The sequence below is a fragment of the Apodemus sylvaticus genome, chromosome 7 (assembly GCF_947179515.1).
Source record: "Apodemus sylvaticus chromosome 7, mApoSyl1.1, whole genome shotgun sequence".
NCBI lineage: Eukaryota > Metazoa > Chordata > Mammalia > Rodentia > Muridae > Apodemus > Apodemus sylvaticus.
In genome coordinates, this window is record NC_067478.1 from 15,012,369 (window position 1) to 15,032,584 (window position 20,216).

Here is a 20,216-nt window from a genome sequence, read left to right on the forward strand (position 1 = left end):
TATATAGTTACAGCCTATCTTAAAAAAAAAGAGAGAGACAGTTTAAAGGAGGGGTGAAAGAAGAAAGGAAGGACGCCAGACAGGTGTAAGGGGGTGACTGAGTACATCAGACAGCAAAGACAAAAGGTTCCAGCACAGAGAGGACGTACTCCTACAGAGTTGTTCTGTAGTACCACCTGTGTCCTGTAGCAGCTGCACTCCCTCTCATACACACAAACTCATATACATTAAAAATAAAAAAGTATTTGTAAAGTAGGTGTTGTGGAACATACTATAATCCCAGCACGTGGTGGCCAAGGCAAAAAGGATCACAAGTTTGAACCAGCATGGGCTACATATATAGCTCCATAGTGAGGACTTCTAAGGGGAAAAAATTTCAGCATGGTGACACACATCTTTAATGCAAGTACTCAAAAGGCAGAAGCAGGTGGGTATCTAAGCCAGCCTGCTCTACATAGAAAGTTCTCTGCCAAACAAAGCTGTGCTGGAGAGATGGTTCAGCAGTTAAGAGCACTGACTGCTCTTCTGAAGGTCTTGAGTTCAAATCCAGTGACCACATGGTGGCTCACAGCCATCAGTAACAAGATCTGACTTCCTATTCTAGAGTGTCTGAAGACAGCTACAGTGTACTTAAATATAATAAAATACATCTTTAAAATAAAATTTGAACATAACAGCTGTATTTATGAATCCACTAAAAATTTAAAGAAAATAGCTGGTTTATTACTTATTGAGGTAAATTATGTCAACAGTTAAAGGACATTACTATCTATTTAGGAACCTTTGCCTTAAGTCTCCATGAGCCTCAGTAAGAAAATTGTTTAGCAGTGTACTTGGTCTTCAACTTTTGTGGAAGGGTAGTTAGAACCCCTGCCCCAAGTGAGGTTTTCTTTGGTTTTCTCCACATATGGCCTGCGGGACAGGAAGGCACTCACTAAGGAACAGCCTTTGATAATGACATCATTCTAGGATATGCCTTATTTAGTCTGAGGGATGACTTGCACTCCAGAGCTGGGGATCATGTCTTCCCTGTTAAAGTTCTTCTCCATGAACCAGGTAGGCACTACTGCACAGGTAGTTTATAGACTCCTCCCCAGATCAGTCATGTCTGTATCCTGATGTATCTACTGGCCTTTCATATTCCCAGTGGCATCCTCATGCTATCCTGTGCTTTCTTTCTCTGGGAAGCCTGCCTGATCTAGACCTCTAGACACATCCCAACCTTTTGGCTCCTACCCTAGTCTTGACGCTTGAGATGTTTTCAACTAATTTACTTTCCACTTAATAAGATATCATGTTCTCTTTGAATCAAATGCCGTATTTCTACTTGCTTCTTTAACCTAATGTTGAAATGTAAACTTCTCTGGAGCTCAGTTGGTTGAGTGCTTGACCATCGTATACAAAGTTCTGAGTATAAACAACATGGTAGCGCGCATCTGTGATCCCAGAATTGAGGAAGTGAAAGAAGGGAGATTGGATGTTGAAGGTCATCTCTAGCTATTCAGCAGGTTTGAGATCCGCCTAGGCTGTGTGAGACTCTTCTCCCCAAAGTCTTTTCAGTACATTCAGTACATTGTTATCCATTGCAATGAATATGTTACATATTATTTATCAGGCTTACTTTTCTTGGACATATATGTTAATTTTAATATCTTAATAACCTAGTGGTGCATGTATCCTCTCATTTCCTTAGGAGAAAGAATTTACAGTAGCTTTTGTCATCTTTTGAGGCTCTTTAATAGTCAGAGCCATATGTGAAGACCAGACAACAGTCTACAACCGTTAAATGTTTAGCAAGTAAGGCTTGTTTGATTTTGTGAATTCAAGATTTAAAACTGGTTTTTAAGATAAGTATGGTGGCAGATACCTTTAATCTCAGCCTTTGGGAGGCAAATTAAGGCAGTTTTGAGTTTGAGGCTAACCTGGTCTACAGAACAATTTTCAGGACAACCAGGTCTAACTACATAGAGAAACTCTGTCTTAGAAAACAATAAACTGGCTTTAATTGTTACTTATTTGAGATAGAGTCGCTGGGCGGTGGTGGCACACGCCTGTAATCCCAGCACTCTGGGAGGCAGAGGCAGGCGGATTTCTGAGTTTGAGGCCAGCCTGGTCTACAGAGAGAGTTCCAGGACAGCCAGGGCTATACAGAGAAACCCTGTCTTGACAAAACCAAATCCCAAAAAAACAAAAAGAGAGAGAGAGAGAGAGAGAGAGTCTCACTGTGTATCTCTGGCTGGCCTGGCACTATCTATGTACACCAGAAATTTGTCTGCCTCTATCTCCTGAAATTAAAGGCATTGGCTCTATGCATGCAGATGGCTTAGGGTCTCACTGTACCCCTGGCTGGCCTGAGACTTACTTTTTAGACTCAGTCTTAAACTCAGAAGAGGTTTGCCTGCTGAGATTAAAATTGCTACCACATCTGACCTTACATTTTGTTGTTCACAGATGCCTGGAGATATGCTTGCTGCTAGTCCTAACTAGAAGCACTCTGTGGGTGTGGCCTTGTAGAGCAGCATTCTAGAACATTTGTCACCTTTGGGAACCAAACTGGGAAGCTGTCTTGCTTAATGTTAGATATCACATTTTTAATTACTGTAGAAAGGATGGTTTTGCTTTACTTTCCAGTAGCATTTCTAGTGCTTAGTAGAAAACATTAAAATAACTAATATAAGAAATTTAACTTAAAAGACAAAAAACGTACAACTAAAGAAAAGAATGTGAACCTAGCATAGTGGTGAATATTCATTTCTCAAACATTATGAGAGACTACAGTTAAAATTTGTTGTTGTTTTTTTGTTGTTGTTGTTTCTTACAGGTATCTCATTCAGTTGCAAAACTTATATTAGTTAATTTCCACTGGCAAGTCTCAGAGATTCTGGACAGGTAAGATATTCAGGGGGAAAGAGATGAAATTGCTCATAGCATCTCTTCTCTGCTCATCCACTGTGATTTTACTCAGCCTGGTTTTCTTATAGTCCAAGAGTGTCAGCACCCAAAATGGGATCCCTCCCCCAACCCATCAGTCACTGATTTAAAAAGACCCTCCAGGCTTGGTGGGCAGCTGAATCTTTTGGGTTTTTTTGTTTTGTTTTTAGGATTTTATGTGGCATCAGATCCCATTATAGTCTGTGTGGTTGCTGGGAACTGAACCCAGGACCTCTGGAAGAGCAGTCAGTGCTCTTCACTGCTGAGCCATCTCTAGCAGTTCTCAAAAAAAAAAAAAAATCTGAAAATCTCACTCAAAAAAAAACTCAAGATCTCTCTCTATCTCTCTCTTTCTATCTCTCTCTCTCTCTCTCTCTCTCTCTCTCTCTCTCTCTCTCTCTCTCTCTCTCTCTCTCTCTTGAGACAACCACTATATAGCTCTGGCAGTCCTAGAATTCTCTGTGTAGACCAGGCTGGCCTTAAACTCAAGGAGATGTGTCTGTCTTTACCTCTAAGCCCTGGAATCAAAAGAGTATATTACCACACCAGGCCTATAGCGTGATCTTAGGGAAGCATTTTCTCAGTCAAGGTTCCCCCTCTCAGGTGACTTCTGGCTTTTGTTAAGTTAACATAAGAACTAGCCAGCGTGAATCCTGACATAGGCAAGGTGTTTACTGGAAGGCTGAGTCCATGGCATCCTCAGTGTCTGCCCAACCCACTGTGACTGTTCTTGGCATGTGGAGTGTGTTCTTAATGCACACATAGTTGCTAAAACACTTGAACATATTTTATATCCTTTTCTTTGAGCATATTCTCATCTCTTCAGCATATTCTTCTATTTCAGTTTTAATGCTGGAATAGTATTTTGTTACTATACAGGTATCCTAATACTTTTTTTTAAACCTCTGTTGTTTGGGGCTGGAGAGATGGCTCAGCAGTTAAGAGCACCGACTGCTCTTCCAAAGGTTGTGAGTTCAAATCCCAGCAACCACATGTTGGCTCACAACCATCCGTAATGAGATCTGATTCTTCTTCCCAGGTGTCTGAGGACAGCTACAGTATACTCGCATATAATAAATAAATCTTTTTTAAAAAAAAAAAAAAGCTGGGCAGTGGTGGCACACGCCTTTAATCACAGCACTTGGGAGGCAGAGGCAGGCAGATTTCTGAGTTTGAGGCCAGCCTGGTCAACAGAGTGAGTTCCAGGACAGCCAGGGCTACACAGAGAAACCCTGTCTTGAAAAACAAAAACCTCTGTTGAGAGGAGACTTACATTAAATCTTCTGTGTCTGTGTGTAATAGGCCATTCCCTGTTAACACTTACCCCCAAAAAAGTTGGAAAATGTATCTTCTGGGGAGCTGGAGAGATGGCTCAGTGGTTAAGAGCACTGACTGATCTCCCCAAGGTCCTTAGTTCAATTCCCAGCAACCACATGGTGGCTCAAAACCATCTGTAATGGGATCTGAGGCCCTCTTCTGGTGTGTCTGAAGAGATCAACCATGTATTCACATACATAACATAAATCTTTTAAAAATTATATATCTTCTATTTGTATGATTTTACAACTTTGTAAATAAAATTATGCTGGACACATTCTTCAGCTTTCTATTTAATATGGTTACATTTTATATTCTCTCATCAGCTATTTATCTTTTCTCTCTCAGAAAACATTTTTGAGGGCTGATGGTTCAATGGTTAAGAGTTCTTACTGCTCTTGCTGAGGACCCAGATTCAATTCTTAGCACCACATGGCAGCTACAGCTGACTGTATATAACTCTAGTTTCAGAGACTCCAGTGCCCTCTCCTGGCCTGCATGGCACCAGGCATGCAAATTGTTTATATACATACATGTAAACAAAAATTTCATACACATAAGATAAATATTAAAAACCACACAGAACAACCAAGCATTGTGGCACACCCCTTCAATCTCAGTATTTGAAAGGTAGAGACAGACAGATTGTGAGAGAACAGCCAGGGCTACAAAGTAAAACCCTGTCTCCAACCTCTTGTCCCTGCCTATCCTCCAAACAATGTTTGTATTGAAAAAAAATGAAATTTGGTTCAATAAAGAAACTATCAGAGATAACCTGAAACATACTATGTAGAATATTGGTTGGCCTCAGATTTGCTGAGTGCTAGGACTATAGTCATGTACCATTATTCTGACAAGGTAAAAGATACTTTTGATATAACCACAACACCTGATGGCCTGTTCTGTTATTGAGAGTTAAAAACAATGTCTTCAGGTGTGATTCTGTTTCTGCCTTTTGTCTTCTAGGTACAGGTCTAATTCTGCTCAGCTGCTTGTTGAGGCTCGAGTTCAACCTAATCCATCCAAACACGTGAGTGTCTCTTCCTAGAATGAGCTGTCTGAGTGCTCATGACTTTACTTTCTCTGTGACTCGGTGTCAGCAACAGCTTTGTTTGGTGCTGTATAGAATACCCAAGATCCTCATTTTGCTTCTAATTCTCCCCCACCCCCAATTTTTCTCTTTTACTTAACAAGGTCTTGTTATATAGACAAGGCTTTGCCTGAAACTCAGATCTGACTGCCTTTGCTTGCTGAGTGTTGAGATTAAAGGCATAAGTGTTTTGCCTATGAGTTTGCATGTGTACTACATGCATGCCTAGTGTGTATGGAAGCCAGCAGAGAGCATTGGATCCCCTGGAACTGCAATTATAGATGACTGCAGGCTGCCATGTGGTTGCTGGGAACCTAACCTAGCTCTTTTACAAAAACAGAGAACCCTAGAAGCTCATCTGTTTTGTGATTTGGGCATGTTTATATGGGAAAACCACTACTCTTGAAGAACTGTAGTGTGGACTGTGAGAACCTTTACAGGTCAGCCTTTCAGAACTTTATATGGTGTTTGTTCTCACTCTACCCCCTCCCTCTAGGTCCCCACAGCCCATTCCCCTCACCACTGTGCAGTGTGTATGCAATTTGTGCGGAAGGAAAACCTGCTCTCTCTGGCCTGCCAACATCAGTTTTGCCGAAGCTGTTGGGAGCAGCATTGCTCAGTACTTGTCAAAGATGGTGTCGGTGTAGGTGAGTCTGCGCTGGAATATGGCTCTCAAAAAAATGTCTTTTGAAAAACATATTTTTTTTTTGTTTTTATTTTTGTTTTTTTGAGACAGGGTTTCTCTCTATAGCTCTGTCTGTCCTGGAACTCACTCTGCAGACAAGGCTGGCCTCGAACTCAGAAATCCGCCTGCCTCTGCCTCCCAGAGTGCTGGGATTACAGGCGTGCACCACCACCGCCCGGCTGAAAAACATATTTATTTATTTGATTTTATGTGTGTAATGTATTATTTTGTCTGCATGCAGCTCTGTGCACCATGTATGTGCTTAGTGCCTGCCGAGGTCACAGGAGGCCATGGGGTCCTTTGGACTAATGGGATAGGTGATGACGATCATCATGGGGTTCTGGGAATGGAACCCAGGTCCTCTGTTAGAGCAACAAGTGCTTTTAACTGCTAAGCCTTAAAATATTTGTCTTGCAGTCTGTATTTTCATATACCTAAGTAAATATTTCTTCTGCGAATAACGTATTTTTATAGTCGGTATAAATAGTACTGGTATAAGACAGTTTATAGTAGTCTCCAGTAAAATGAGAAAATTAAAGGTTTTAGAAATATTGGTGAGGGTACAAAGTGATCTTGTGTCATTTTTAAGAGAACTGTCGGGCTGGAGAGATGGCTCAGCTGGTAAGAGGACCGACTGCTCTTCCAAAGGTCATGAGTTCAAATCCCAGCATCCACATGGTGGCTCACAACCATCCGTAAAGAGATCTGACACCCTCTAATGGCGGCTGAAGACAGCTACAGTGTACTTACATATAATAAATAAATAAATATTTTAAAAAAAGAGAACTGTCCTTAGTTAGGCATTGGTGGTGCACACCGTTAATTCCTAGTATTCAGGAGGCAAAGACAGGCTATCTCTGAATTGGAGACCAGCCTGGTGACTACAGAGTCAATTCCAGGGCAGCCAAGACTTCATAGAGAGAAAAACCCTGTCTGTAAGGAGCTAGAGGGGGCGGGATGCTGAGAAAGCTGTCCTTTGAGCTGCCTACCATGTCTCGACTCTATCTATTGCTTTTGGGCAATATAACCTATATGATTGAAATTTTTATGCATCCTATACTTTGAAACACCACACCAAATGGTTTCCTGAACTCTGGGAATGGTGCCAACACTAATCCTAACCCTAGCCCTAACCCATCAGATTTGATTATCAGGTGCAGGAGTATTTGTTGTCACCTTATAATATTAAGAACCATGTTCATTGCGATCTGCAGAATCTCAGGATATTAACCTAGGCATGGTTGCACACTGTGATCCCAACATTTGGGAACTAGAAGCAGAAGCATAAGGAGTTCCAGGCCTGCTGCAGCTACATGTCAAGCTTAAGGCTAGCTTGGACTATATGAAATAGTGTTCTCTGCCTCCCCTCCACAAAAAGAAAACACCAAAATATCAATACATTAGTAATAATTACACGTACATGATATAATAAAATCATTAGTCATATTAGTCACTAAGTCTGTAATTTTTTTTGTTATTGTTTTTTTTGAGACAAGTCTCCACCCATGTGTAGCCTTAGCTGACCTGGATCTCATTATATAAACCATGTTGCCTTCAAACTCTGCCTCTACTTCCCCAATGCTGGGATTAAAGGCATGAGCTACTACATCTAACGTTAAAATTTTATTTAGTGGTGCTTTTTTTTTTTTTTTTTTTTTGGAGACAGGGTTTCTCTGTGTAGCCCTGGCTGTCCTGGAACTCACTCTGTAGACCAGGCTGGCCTCGAACTCAGAAATCCGACTGCCTCTGCCTCCCAGAGTGCTGGGATTACAGGCGTGCACCACCACTGCTCGGCTTTGGTGGTGCTTATAATGATATTTGAATAATTGGACACATTATCTTGGTTACATTATTATGCAAACATGTTAATTTCTCTCCTTGAATAAGTTCTTGTTTTGTCTTTTTTTTTTTTTTTTTGAGGCACTGTTTCCTCTGTGTAACAGCCATGCCTCTTGGACTCACTTTGTTGACCAGGCTGGCCTCAAACATAGAGATTAACCTGCCTCTGAGATTAAAGGTGCCACCATACCTAGCTTTGATAATTATTTTAACAGAGAATTTCCTATATGAAATTAGAATTTGTTGGTTGAAAATCATGGATAAGTGTGTTGTGTCTTCTGTAGTATGGTCATCCATCACATTATCTTTGTTCAACAGGAATCTCATGTATGGCTCAGGATTGTCCACTTCGAACACCAGAAGACTTTGTATTTCCCTTGCTTCCCAGTGAAGAATTGAGAGATAAATACAGGCGCTACCTCTTTAGGGACTATGTGGAGGTATGAACAGCCTTCTTTTGCCTTCTGTCTTCCTGAGGCTACCATACACAGTATAGTCACAGGTGGTGGTAAATCACATAGGTCTAGGAGCTGGAGAAATGGCTCAGTACTTTAGAGTCTTGAAGAGAACCGTGTGTTAGTTCTCAGTACTTACGTCCCAATGGTAACTCCAGCCACAGGGGATCTTTTTTGGGGGGGGAATGGGGGGAGGACAGGGTTTCTCTGTGTAGCCCTGGCTGTCCTGGAACTCACTCTGTAGACCAGGCTGGCCTCGAACTCAGAAATCCGGCTGCCTCTGCCTCCCAGAGTGCTGGGATTATAGGCGTGCACCACCACCGTCCGGCTCTGTACCTTCTTATAAAATAACTTTGAGTTAGTGGCTCCTTGTTTTAAGCTAAAGAAAGATTCTCCGAAGTAATTAGTTAATATCTGTCCTTCACAACAACTGTCCTTTAGTTTAGGACAGTTTAGTCCTTTGATATAAGTCATCAGCTGGAAGTGTGGAGGCACTTGAGCAGTCTGAGACACAGCAATTAGAAGATCTCTTCATCATTTCCCTTCGTTGTGTTTACAGAGCCATTACCAGCTCCAGCTGTGCCCTGGTGCAGACTGCCCCATGGTTATTCGGGTACAAGAACCTAGAGCCCGCCGAGTGCAGTGCAATCGGTGCAACGAGGTCTTCTGGTAAGAAAGAGTGAACACTGAGCATTCCTGGGCTCGTGGCCCAGCTTCCTCCAGAGAGCATGTGGCTGTGTGTGAGGACAGGGCTGGAGAGTGGAGGAAGACATCTTCTAGAAGAGTGCAGCTCTAGGTGGCCAGGTCTCTGCCCAGCATTTTATGTTCCTCAAGGTATTTTTGGTAAATGAACAGACTCTGAAGGCAAGGAAGTGGCAGATTCCTGGCAGATATGTTAAATTTATGCTGTACTCATGACCCAGACACTGTCTGCCTTACTGACTACAGTGACTTCAACACTTTTCATCTTTTTCTGTTTTGAGCTTTTTTTTTTTTTTTTTTTAGCTAACTTAAAAATTTTTAATTTATTGTTTTTTCATATGTTTTGGGAATATCTCATTTAGCTCAGGCTGGCCTCAGTCAGAGTATAGCCAAGGATGACCTTGAACATCTGATGGTCTTCCCTGTATCCAGTGCTGGGATTCCAGAGTTGTGTCATCATGGCCAGTTTATATGGTGCTAAGAGTTGAGCCCAGAGTATTGTCTTATTTTGTTTAGTTTTGAGATAAGGTCCTGCTGTGTGACTTTGGCAAACCTGGAACTTATTTGTGGACCAGGCTGTCATACTCACAAAGATCCGCACTCCATTAGCTGGTAGTGACACTAGGATTGACTTCTTGTGTCACCCCACTGTCACTAGCTGACTTGTTTAAACTGATTCATGGGTGAATTCTACATCTGAGATTCTCCTCATTCTGTAAATTCCAAATACAAGCCTCTATCCAGCCATTCCCCTGCATCATCACAGCTGTGAGATTTGACATCTCCAGTTACTAACTACAGTGAATAGCACAGCCCTAATTTAGATCAAGGTTTGTCCTAAATGCAGCTCCCTGGAAGGTTGATGGTCTAGCTTCATAGAAACTTCACAGTAAATGAGTGTGTGTATCTTCTACTGTTCAGGACAGTGAGTGGACTCTGTCCCACCAGAAGTTCAGAACTGAATAGTTGTTGTCTTGGGGACCTTTATTGTTGACTTCTACAAAAGGAAATTGAAAACTGGAGTCCTAGCTTTGTTTTCTTTTTAAGTTTTGATTCCTTTTGGGGGAAGAAGTGTGGGTAGTTGGGACAGGGTTTCTCTGTAGCACTGACTGTCCTTGAACTCACTTTGTAAACCTTGCTAGTCTAGAACTCACAGAGATCCAACTACCTCTGATTCCCAAGTGCTGGAATTAAAGGTGTGCACTACCCCTATCAGTTTAAGCTTCGGTTCTTTTCACATATAATAATAGTACCCTCAGATGTTACAAGTGCTAGTATTTGTGCATCCTTATGTGCACATCTAGCCAGAGGTGTAGAGAAGTGCCCCCAAAGTCTTAGTCCTACCTTAGTGAAGGGACGCTTACCTCACTTGCTGTCCAAGGAGCTGAGCTCCTGGGTAAAGTTGTAGCTCTGTTGGTAGAGTGTGTATAACACACAAAGCCCAGGATTTAAGCCCCTCACCACATAAGGCATGTTGACTCATGACTATAATGTAGTACAAGTACAGTTCATTGCCCAGTGCCCCTTTCATCTTGTTATGATGAAAATGAATGGCCTTAGAGCAGGGATTATACCTTCATAGTAAAAGTCAAGACCTTGAGTTTAATCCCCAGCAACTCAGAAGGGGGTTGGGGGAGAAGGAAACTTTCAGAAAGGGTTAATACCATCCAGGGGGTTTAAGGAGAAGCTAGCTTCTGTGAGCCTATTGAGAGCATCTCTGACTCAAGATCAGAAAGCATTTCATTATAATCCTAGGTGAGTAAAGTCCCAAAGACCTCAAGAAGTGATTTTTGCCTAATTTCTGATTCAGAATTTGTTAATTCGAACAAGAGGGAAATTTAAAACAGGAAATCCTGACCCAATGACTATTTGAATGTGTTTCTTTTCCAATTTTAAGTTTCAAGTGCCGACAGATGTATCACGCCCCCACAGACTGTGCCACAATCCGGAAATGGCTCACCAAGTGTGCAGACGACTCCGAAACGGCTAACTACATTAGTGCTCACACTAAAGATGTAAGGACTATATGTTACCTGTACTGAATCTTTCCTAAATAATGCAGTCTGGGGCTCTCCATGTAGATAGCCATCTAAGAGGAGAGCATATAGCCTAAGGCTCTGACTAGAGACTTGGACACTGCCATGCTTAGTATAGTTTTATCAGTTTTTATCCTTGGATGCATTTTTTTCTTAGTTGTTAGAGCTGGTCATGTGTGCTCACTCCAAAGGCAGAGACAGGGGCACAGAGAGCCAGAGCTACAGAGAGAAAGCCTGTCTCAGAAACATAACAATAAATAATAATAGTAGAAATTTTTTACCTGATATATATGAATGTTCTTCCTGAATGTATGTATGTATATATGTGCACCATTTATGTGCCTTCTGGATATTTTGAAAATAGAATTAATGGATAAATTTGAGCCACTGTGTGGTGCTAGGAATTGAACTCTGATCCCTGCAAGAGCAACAAGTGCTGTTAACTGCTGAGCCAGCTCTTCTGCTCCAGATGCATTTAATAGAATTCCAAAGTACTTAGGAAAATTTGACTATAGGAGAACTAGAGGAAAACATTTTTTTTGTTGATATTTACTAAGCTTTGATAGCCCTGGGAGTAGAGTGGTTAATTGGCATAGCTCATAAATAGCAAGACTATATATAATACAAGCCCAGACAGTCTCAGTGTTCAATATGCTAACCCTGGGGGAAGGCCCTGTTGTTCTTGTGTTCTATTGCTCACTGACTCAGTCAGGATCGCACATAGACTGCTTCACCCTGAGGGGAGGCTCTGCTTCACTCCAGGCTTACTGTTTTTTGTTTTTTTTTTTGTTGTGTTTTTTTTTTTGAGGGGGGGGGAGTTGGTTTTTGGTTTTTTTGGATTTGGTTTTTTAGAGACAGGGTTTCTCTGTATAGCCCTAGCTGTCCTGGAACTCACTCTGTAGACCAGGCTGGCCTCGAACTCAGAGATCCACCTGCCTCTGCCTCCCAGAGTGCTGGGATTACAGGCGTGCGCCACCACTGCCCGGCGTCAGGCTTACTGTTCTTAATGTGAGAAGAGTGTTGAGGTAGTTTGCACATCCTCTTCTGGAGGCCAGAGTCTAAATGTCTTAGAGTTTCTATTCCTGCCCAAACATCATGACCAAGAAGTAATTGGGGAGGAAAGGGCTTACTCAGCACTTCCCCACTGCTGTTCATCACCAAAGGAAGTCAGGACTGGAACTCACGCAGGTCAGGAAGTAAGAGCTGATGCAGAGGCCATGGAGGGATGCTTCCCCTGGCTTGCTCAGCCTGCTCTCTTATAGAACCCACGACTACCAGCTCAGGGATGGCACCACCCACAATGGGCCACACACACACACACACCTTGATCACCAACCAAGAAAATGCCTTACAGCTGATCTCATGGAAGCACTTCCCCAATTGAAGCTCCTTTCTCTGTGATAACTCCATCCTATGTCAAGATGACACACAAAACCAGCTAGTATACCGAGCAAGCAGAGCAGGACTCAGTTTCTCCCAGCAAGCCCACTTCCTGCTGCCTCAGCCTGGCTTAATCTGAGTGGAGTCATAGAAAGGACAGATGGTGGAGGATTTAGTGGACCTCAGCTGACAATGCAATTATTTTAGATGCCAGCACGCTGACCTCATTTTCTTGTATTGCTGTTCAGCCTCAGTGACCTGCCACATTTAAGTGAGACACTCCTCCCCAGAAGTGCTTGCAGTGAGCTACTGGGCATGGGTGCTTGGAGTTGTGTGTAATGTTTCTTAGAACTGAGCTGATGATGCGTAAGCCTAATGGCGCCTTCTGTCTCCTCAGTGTCCCAAGTGCAACATCTGCATCGAGAAGAACGGAGGCTGCAATCACATGGTGAGCAGGAGATGTAGAGTGTGCGTGCAAACCTGGAGTTCCTTGGTCAAAGTATTCTTCTTAAATGTGTTCTCTTGTGTTTCTCTCTGACAGCAATGCTCCAAGTGCAAGCACGGTGAGTCCAGCCTGGTCTCCGGTCCCGGGGCACGGTCTTTTTCTTGTGCTTTTGCCTCCAGTACTTTTTAGTGGGTTCTTTTTTTTGAGGGGGGGGGGGGTTCGAGACAGGGTTTCTCTGTGTAGCCCTGGCTATCCTGGAACTCACTCTGTAGACCAGGCTAGCCTTGAACTCAGACATCTGCCTGCCTCTGCCTCCCAATTGCTGGGATTAAAGGTGTGCGCCACCACTGCCTGGCTAGTGAGTCTTTAACAAGGCAGCAAATCATAGGGGAACGTCTGTCACTTACAGACTTACTGGCTTAAGAGCGACTTTTGATCAGAGGCTGGGAGCATTCTTTATACTCCCACTGCTGTCCTGGTGACATGTAGTTAAAAGTCAGGTGTGGTGGGACCTCATGATCTTCAGTCACCCCCAACAAGACTTTTTCCTAATCTTTCTTTCTGGGCGGGGTCTGCTGTGTGGGCCTGCGAGGCTCAGGCTGCAGTAGTCCTCCCATCTGTCTCCCATGTGGGTGGGTTACAGACACACGCCAGCACACTCAGTGCAAGGGTTAGAGGGTTTTTTTTTTTTTTTCCTCTCAAAACAGATAGGAATCAAAGAGATTATCTGAGATACCTTTAAGTCACCTTTTAAAAAAGGCTGTATAAAAATCCTTTATCTAGTGTAGTGGGACCAATTTACAGAGCTACAGATTGGTAGTTTCCTTTTTCTTCCTGCCCAATCAAATTCCTACAAGCTGAAGCTATGTTAGATAGTCCCCCACACAGTTTCTCAGTTCCACAATTGTGACATGATCCTTTTTTTTTAACCCGGGTTATAAAGACAGGTATATATAGTGGCACATGTTTGTAATCTCAGTGTTCAGTATTGGAGAGGCAGAAACAGGTGGCTCTGGGACTTCTGCTGGCCAGCCTAGAGCTTATCTCAGAGACGGAGGGCAGGTCGATTAAGCACCTGAGGAACAACATTAAGAATTGACCTCTGTCCTCAAAGTATATGTTCGTGAGCATAGGTGCACACACACCGATAAAGGAAGAAATTTGATTTTCAGTTTGTGTATAAAGATCTTAGGGCAAGCAAGAGTTGTAAGCCTAGAAAGTACTGAGGACAGTAGTTCATATAGGTAACCTGTGTTCTAGATGACCAGGTGAGACTCTTTTGGACACATTTTTGCCCAAAAGCTTTGTATTGACAGAGCTGGACAGTGACCTTGTACAGCACAGTAAGGCATACAACTTGTATGCTGTTAGAATTCATAGGCCATTGGTTCTCCTCACGAGTGAGGGGACAGTGAGCTGTGACAAGAATGAGAGCTGCCCATCCCTCTGCAGAGAGACAGCTTGGAGAGTTAGTGTTCGGGTTCCTCTTCATCCTGCTCCTGCCTGGGCCTCTCTGTGTGTGAGTGTGTGTGTGTCTGTGTGTCTGCCTTGTGAAGATAAACGACTTTATCCTCCTTCCTGTGCAGACTTCTGCTGGATGTGCCTAGGAGACTGGAAGACGCATGGCAGTGAGTACTACGAGTGCAGTCGGTACAAGGAGAACCCTGACATTGTCAACCAGAGCCAGCAAGCGCAGGCCAGGGAGGCCCTCAAGAAGTACTTGTTCTACTTTGAGAGGGTAGGTGTCTTTTACACCAGCGCGTTCAGAGTTGGCTTTCTCCACTTGGTCTGCTGACCTGAGAGCACTGGGACTGTGTGCATATGTGGAAGTCAGTGCCTGGGGCTCCTGCACAGGCCTGGGTTTTTCAGTTGTGCAGGATGACGGGGTGGTCTGTTCCATAAGAAGACAGAGCAATCTGTGGGCATGGCCTTCCAGCCAGTGTTGATCTCTGTACCTTCCTGGGACTCTACATTTTTCCTTCTTCCTCTGCTTTGTAGTGGGAAAATCACAACAAAAGCTTGCAGCTGGAGGCACAAACATACCAGCGGATTCACGAGAAGATTCAAGAGAGAGTTATGAACAATCTGGGAACGTGGATTGACTGGCAGTACCTGCAGAATGCTGCCAAGCTGTTGGCCAAGGTATCCACCATCGCACTCTTCCATCACTGGTCCCTGTTGGCTGCAAACATTAGGGTGGGAGGTCATCTCTGGAAGGACACGAATTTGGTGCCCTGTGTAGCTTTGTATGCATGTCTGTGGTGCCACATTTTTCTGTAGGAATACACCAGAAGTCTTGGCCTTTGCTATATGTCCAAGGGATTTCTGAGATTTTACTATCTCTCCCAAAAGAGAAAACTAAAGCCTTTTTTCTTCTTTATTCCACTTATGGATAACTGAAAAGATAGTGTATAATTGATAAGTACTGAGACATGTAGATTTTAATGACCACAGAAAAGTCCGGAGGCAACTGGTGGTGATAAACCAGTATGAGGGGTGGTGGTTCTGTCACCATCCTTGTTTCTGGTTTCTGGCTTTCTGTAGTCCATCATCTCTGTAGTTTGGCCTTGTTGGTTTAAGGTCCCCATGTCTAGAGTCATTTGCATGGTTGGATATGAATTATAAGAGCCACCTAATGTGTGGGTCAAGTAGAATCAAAGATAAAACTTTTTTTTCTTTCATATTACAGTGTCGATATACCCTGCAATATACCTACCCATATGCATACTACATGGAGTCTGGTCCCAGGAAGAAGCTGGTAAGCCAAAACTGCCTTTCTGCTGGTCCATGCAGCTTTAGAGGGGCCATTTTTACAGGCACTGTACAGGTGGACGTGGTCCTGACCTGGTCATTGGGAGAACACAAAACTATCTTACTGCAAAAATCCATTTCTGGCTCTGGGCACTTCTAAAATAAATCTCAGATGCACCTGATCCCTTAATGATATTTAAAGATCAATGGATCTTTAAATTTTGTCTGTGATCACTTGGATAGCCAGTGGCCATGTCATATACTTCCTTACATTATAGTTATCTGTTTTTCCTTTAGTTCTTCTTCTTAGATATGTTTGTTTCTGATGGTGATAAAAGTAATTTTTATATATTCCTTAAATGTTGGAAAACATAGAATTTATGTCATGCCATTTTCTAGCCTTTGAAATTAATGTTATGGAAGTCAAGCTTTAGCAGAGCACCTGCCTAGCATACATGAGCTCCTGGATTCCATCTCAGCACCAGAGAAACACAGAGGCATGGATGCACAAACTTCATAACCCAGTGATCAACAAGGACTGACTACTGTCCAGCCTAGACTATAACAAATCCTTATCTCAAAAACCAAGGCACAGAGATGCATGCATGAGCTGCAGGATTCCATCTCAGATTGAATTCTTTCATTTCCAGATTGAATTCTTCTTTACATAAAAGCTCCAAATGTCTTACCTTAATGTGTCATCATTTGAGATGACAAATTGTTTCCATTTTCACTATCACAAATAAGTCTGAGGAAAGTATTTTTGCGTAACATTTTATACCTCAGATGTATGGTTACTAAGTCAAACAATTTGATTTCTTTCTTCTGAATCTAAAAAAAATTAGCCCAGGCATCCTTTAATTTAAAATCTTTCTGTCTCTCCCTAGTGCTGGGATTTCAGGCACACACCTCCACATAGGCCAAATTGTTTGGTTTTTCAAGGGGTGGTGTTTTCTGTTTGGTTTGGTTCTTTTGGTTGCTTATAGTTTTGGTTGGTTATAGTTATTTTTGGAGGTAGCTCAGGCTGTCCTCAAACTTGCTAATAACCAAGGAGAGGACCTTGAACTTCTGCTGCTCCTTAGTGTTGGGATGGCCAGGCCACAGTGTGCTACCATACGCAAGGCTCCGTACATCATAGGCAGCCATTGTCACCACCTGAGATACATCTGTAGACCCCATTTTAAGGCTTTGTTGGGGACTGGAGAGATGACTCAGTGGGTAAGAGCACTGATTGCTCTTCCAAGGGTCCTGAGTTCAAATCCCAGCAACCACATGGTGGCTCACAGCCATCCGTAAAGAGACCTGACACCCTTTTTTAGTCTCTGAAGACAGCTACAGTGTACTCACATGTGATGAATGAATGAATGAATGAATGAATGAATCTTTTTTTAAAGGGGGAGGAGAACTGGGGAAAGTCCAAGTGTGGAGTAAATCCGGTGTCCTGACTTGACAATACCCATTTTAACTTAACTCTTGCAGTACCTGTGTCTCAGTGTTTTGTCTCATCTTTTCCTGTGGTTTAAGCTTCTCACCCCCCTTTGGTGGTGGACGGCAAATGTTGCTTTGCCATTTGCTCTTCGCTTCTGGAAGCTCTTTGGCTGTTGTTTTCCACTGGGTATACAGAGTAGCAGGCTTGCTGAGGACAGTGTCAGGCTTGTCGGTTGCTAATTGGAGCCTGAGGTGCTGCATGTACCCTCCATCTGCAGGCCCTGCCCGGCTACAGCCCTCTCTCCTTTTGACCCTCCTGCTCTGCCCATACAGTTTGAATACCAGCAGGCACAGCTGGAGGCTGAGATCGAAAACCTTTCATGGAAAGTTGAGCGTGCAGACAGCTACGACAGAGGGGTAAGTGCCTGCCGCCTTCCTTCAGGTGACAGTGACTGTATTGGGGTGGGACAGCGGAGGGTGGGAAGGGCAGGGATTTAGACTCCAGGGAGCGTCTGATCTGCTGCCTGCGACCGGCTTACTCTCTGCTCCTGGCATTGGAACTTAGAAAACCTGTTGTGTCATTTGTACAGGACTTGGAAAACCAGATGCACATAGCAGAGCAGCGGAGAAGAACCCTGCTAAAGGATTTTCATGACACCTAAACTGGGCTGTGGATGTGCCGGGGTGAGGAAGATGTAGCTGTGAGGCCACCCGGCTACCGTACTGCATGCTGCAGGCTCTGCCTTTCACGACCCAGGCGACAGCCAGGGCCCCCACTCCTGAAAGACACTGGCAACACACCTCTTACTCATCGATTTGTTTTCTCCTCATCTTTTTGATTTTTGTTTCTACCAGGGAAGAGGCCATGTTGAGTTGGCCTCTAGAGGACTTTAAATTTCCCCTGGATGGTTGTTGGGTGGGAGGGAACTTTTTTTTCTGAATGGCTATTAATAGTATTAGATCATTACAACTTATGTAATTTTCAGAGGTTGTACGATTATAAAGAAAAGAGGCAAACCATAGATAACACAGAGCCCGATTAAAATAAATTGGCATTGGAGTGCTTCACCCTTTAGCTATTTGACTTAGAATGTAACTTGATACTGCCCACCCACTGAGCCGCAGTGTGTCTGCACTGCAGGAGGCTGGGGTGGCCTCTGCTTCCCAGCGCCCTGTTTGACTGGAGCTGGAGTCCTGGGGAAGAGCACAGTGGCTGAGAGTAGGGAACTGAGCTGGCCTGCATAGTGGGATGGAGCACAGTTACTTACATCTGGCCTTAGCTGGACAGCCAAGGCACAGAGCAGAGCAACGTGTCACTGCAGCCTTGCTTTTATTCTTGAATGTGAGGTTTCCCTGAGTCAGGCCACCCAGACCAGTGTCCACAGCAGAGGTGGGCCAGCGCACCTCGGGACTGGGAGACTGGTTCAGCATGGTGCTTCCTTTTGTTTCGTAAAGATAGAAATCCACCTTTGAAAGCAGTCGTTCCCCCAGATGAGTTTCCTTTTCCTTGGTCGTTCCTTTTGATCCAGTATTCAAGTGATGTACTCTGACCCGGGTCACTGTCTTGTGTTCTTATGAACAGAGTTCACAAGGTCAGAGTTCAGCATGGCTCTTAGACCAAGGGCCTGGGCCTTGTGGCTCAAGAGCTAGGTTTGCACAAGTTATTTTTATGTTCACCTAGAGTGTGGCCAGAAGCTGTGCCAGGGTGGGGTGTGTTTCCCTTTGCCTAGTTGCAGCTGCCAGAAGTCCCCATTTCTATGGTCTGGGAGTCTAACACCAGGAGAATCCTGGTTTGTGGTCTCAGTTCCTGTACTAGAAGGGGCTGGCCAGAAGAAAGGACCAGTCCTGCACAGTCCCGTGCAAGGGAACAGGCAGCTTGCCTGGTGTCCTTCCGATCTTGAACCTGGTCCTGTGGGCCTTTGAAAAGTTAGATCTGTGATCTCTGGGGTTTCCATGGCTTTGTTCAGTGCCTCCCCTCTGAGACTGGCAGAGCTGTCTATACTTGACAGGATCTCCTTGAACTCCTAGGAGAGCCTATAGAGAAATCTGTGAATATTATGATGCAGATTCTTTGATATTCATACATTTTCACCTCCAGTCAGCAATTTCCTAGGTACCATGTAAAGCTGTAAAATTGAGTTATTCTTGAAGACAGGTGACAGCTGTGACTCCGGGGTCCATGACCAGCTGCACACCCTCTTTCACCTCCTCAGGTTTGTCTCTTCATGTCGTCCCTGACAAGTGAGATTGTGAGGTGGATTGGGAGCAGTAGTTTAGGATATGGTGAATGAACCCAGAATACCAATGGGAGCTGATTGTGACCCAAGAGTGTACCTGCTCCTGGGCCCCGGATGGCGTGTGACGCCGTGTTAGTGCACAGACCTTTCCAACAGGTCCTGTCAGTGGCACTGCCATGACACAAGACCAGAGTTGCAGCTCTGCAGCCTAACTCCCTTTGGGTACTTTCTCAGCTGCATAGCTGCCATCCTCTGCTCCTCAGCTGACCCTGGACCGCTGGCACTGCAGACCGCTGGCACTGCAGGAGGCTCTGCCAACCTGTAGCTGGTGGCACCTCACCTGTGGAGACGTTTGTTTTGCACCCTCAGTGGTTGTCCTTTGTTAACATTATCAGAACATCTGAAAGGTCAGGCAGAGGTAGGGTTTGGTTTGGTTTGGTTTGGTTTGGTATTTTTGCCCTGCAGAGGGTAGAGAAAGGTGTTTTCATGAACTGACCAGATCCTTGTCTTTCTTCAAAGAAAAGTTGAGGTAATGTCATCTCGCAAAGTTGAGTGGTTTATTCAAAATAAACGCATTTTCTGATTATAAAACTTGTGGAGTCTTTTTTTTCAAAGTGTACAGGTGACTGCCTTTTGTCCTTCCCACTCCTTCAGGGCTCTGAGGGCCCAGACAGACTTAGCACTGCTTTTCTTGAAGTTTCTTCTCATGGGGAGAAGGCAGCTCTAGATGCTCCCTGCTGGGAAGTGTTAGTTCTCTCCTTGGCAAAAGATTGAGCCATTCCCTACAAGCATCGTGGACTGAAGTAGGAATGCCCTGAGCCCTGCCATTAAACACCTCTACAGAACCATAGCACAGAGCACTTCGGCTCTTGAGAGTTAAAAAAAACCTCTAGACAAAAACTGGAAATGGGTTTGGAAGT

General features: G+C 43.9%; 1 protein-coding gene across 2 annotated transcripts in view; it reads left to right on the forward strand.

Annotated features, from left to right (window-relative positions):
• LOC127688526 (E3 ubiquitin-protein ligase ARIH2) overlaps positions 1 to 19,887 on the forward strand; it is a 31,319-nt gene extending 11,432 nt beyond the window's left edge. Inside the window, exons 2-14 of one of the 2 annotated variants that reach the window (XM_052187246.1) lie at positions 2,822 to 2,889; positions 5,215 to 5,278; positions 5,835 to 5,985; positions 8,181 to 8,302; positions 8,877 to 8,986; positions 10,917 to 11,034; positions 12,833 to 12,883; positions 12,977 to 12,998; positions 14,467 to 14,618; positions 14,879 to 15,022; positions 15,570 to 15,638; positions 17,393 to 17,476; positions 17,650 to 19,887. In XM_052187246.1, the coding sequence (XP_052043206.1) occupies positions 2,822 to 2,889; positions 5,215 to 5,278; positions 5,835 to 5,985; positions 8,181 to 8,302; positions 8,877 to 8,986; positions 10,917 to 11,034; positions 12,833 to 12,883; positions 12,977 to 12,998; positions 14,467 to 14,618; positions 14,879 to 15,022; positions 15,570 to 15,638; positions 17,393 to 17,476; positions 17,650 to 17,721 (1,227 nt within the window). In that variant the 3' untranslated portion in view covers positions 17,722 to 19,887. Of the gene's footprint in view, positions 1 to 2,821; positions 2,890 to 5,214; positions 5,279 to 5,834; positions 5,986 to 8,180; positions 8,303 to 8,876; positions 8,987 to 10,916; positions 11,035 to 12,832; positions 12,884 to 12,976; positions 12,999 to 14,466; positions 14,619 to 14,878; positions 15,023 to 15,569; positions 15,639 to 17,337; positions 17,477 to 17,649 lie in introns of those variants that run through there. The other variant, XM_052187248.1, reaches the window with a different exon arrangement.
• The last annotated feature ends 329 nt before the right edge of the window (positions 19,888 to 20,216 follow it).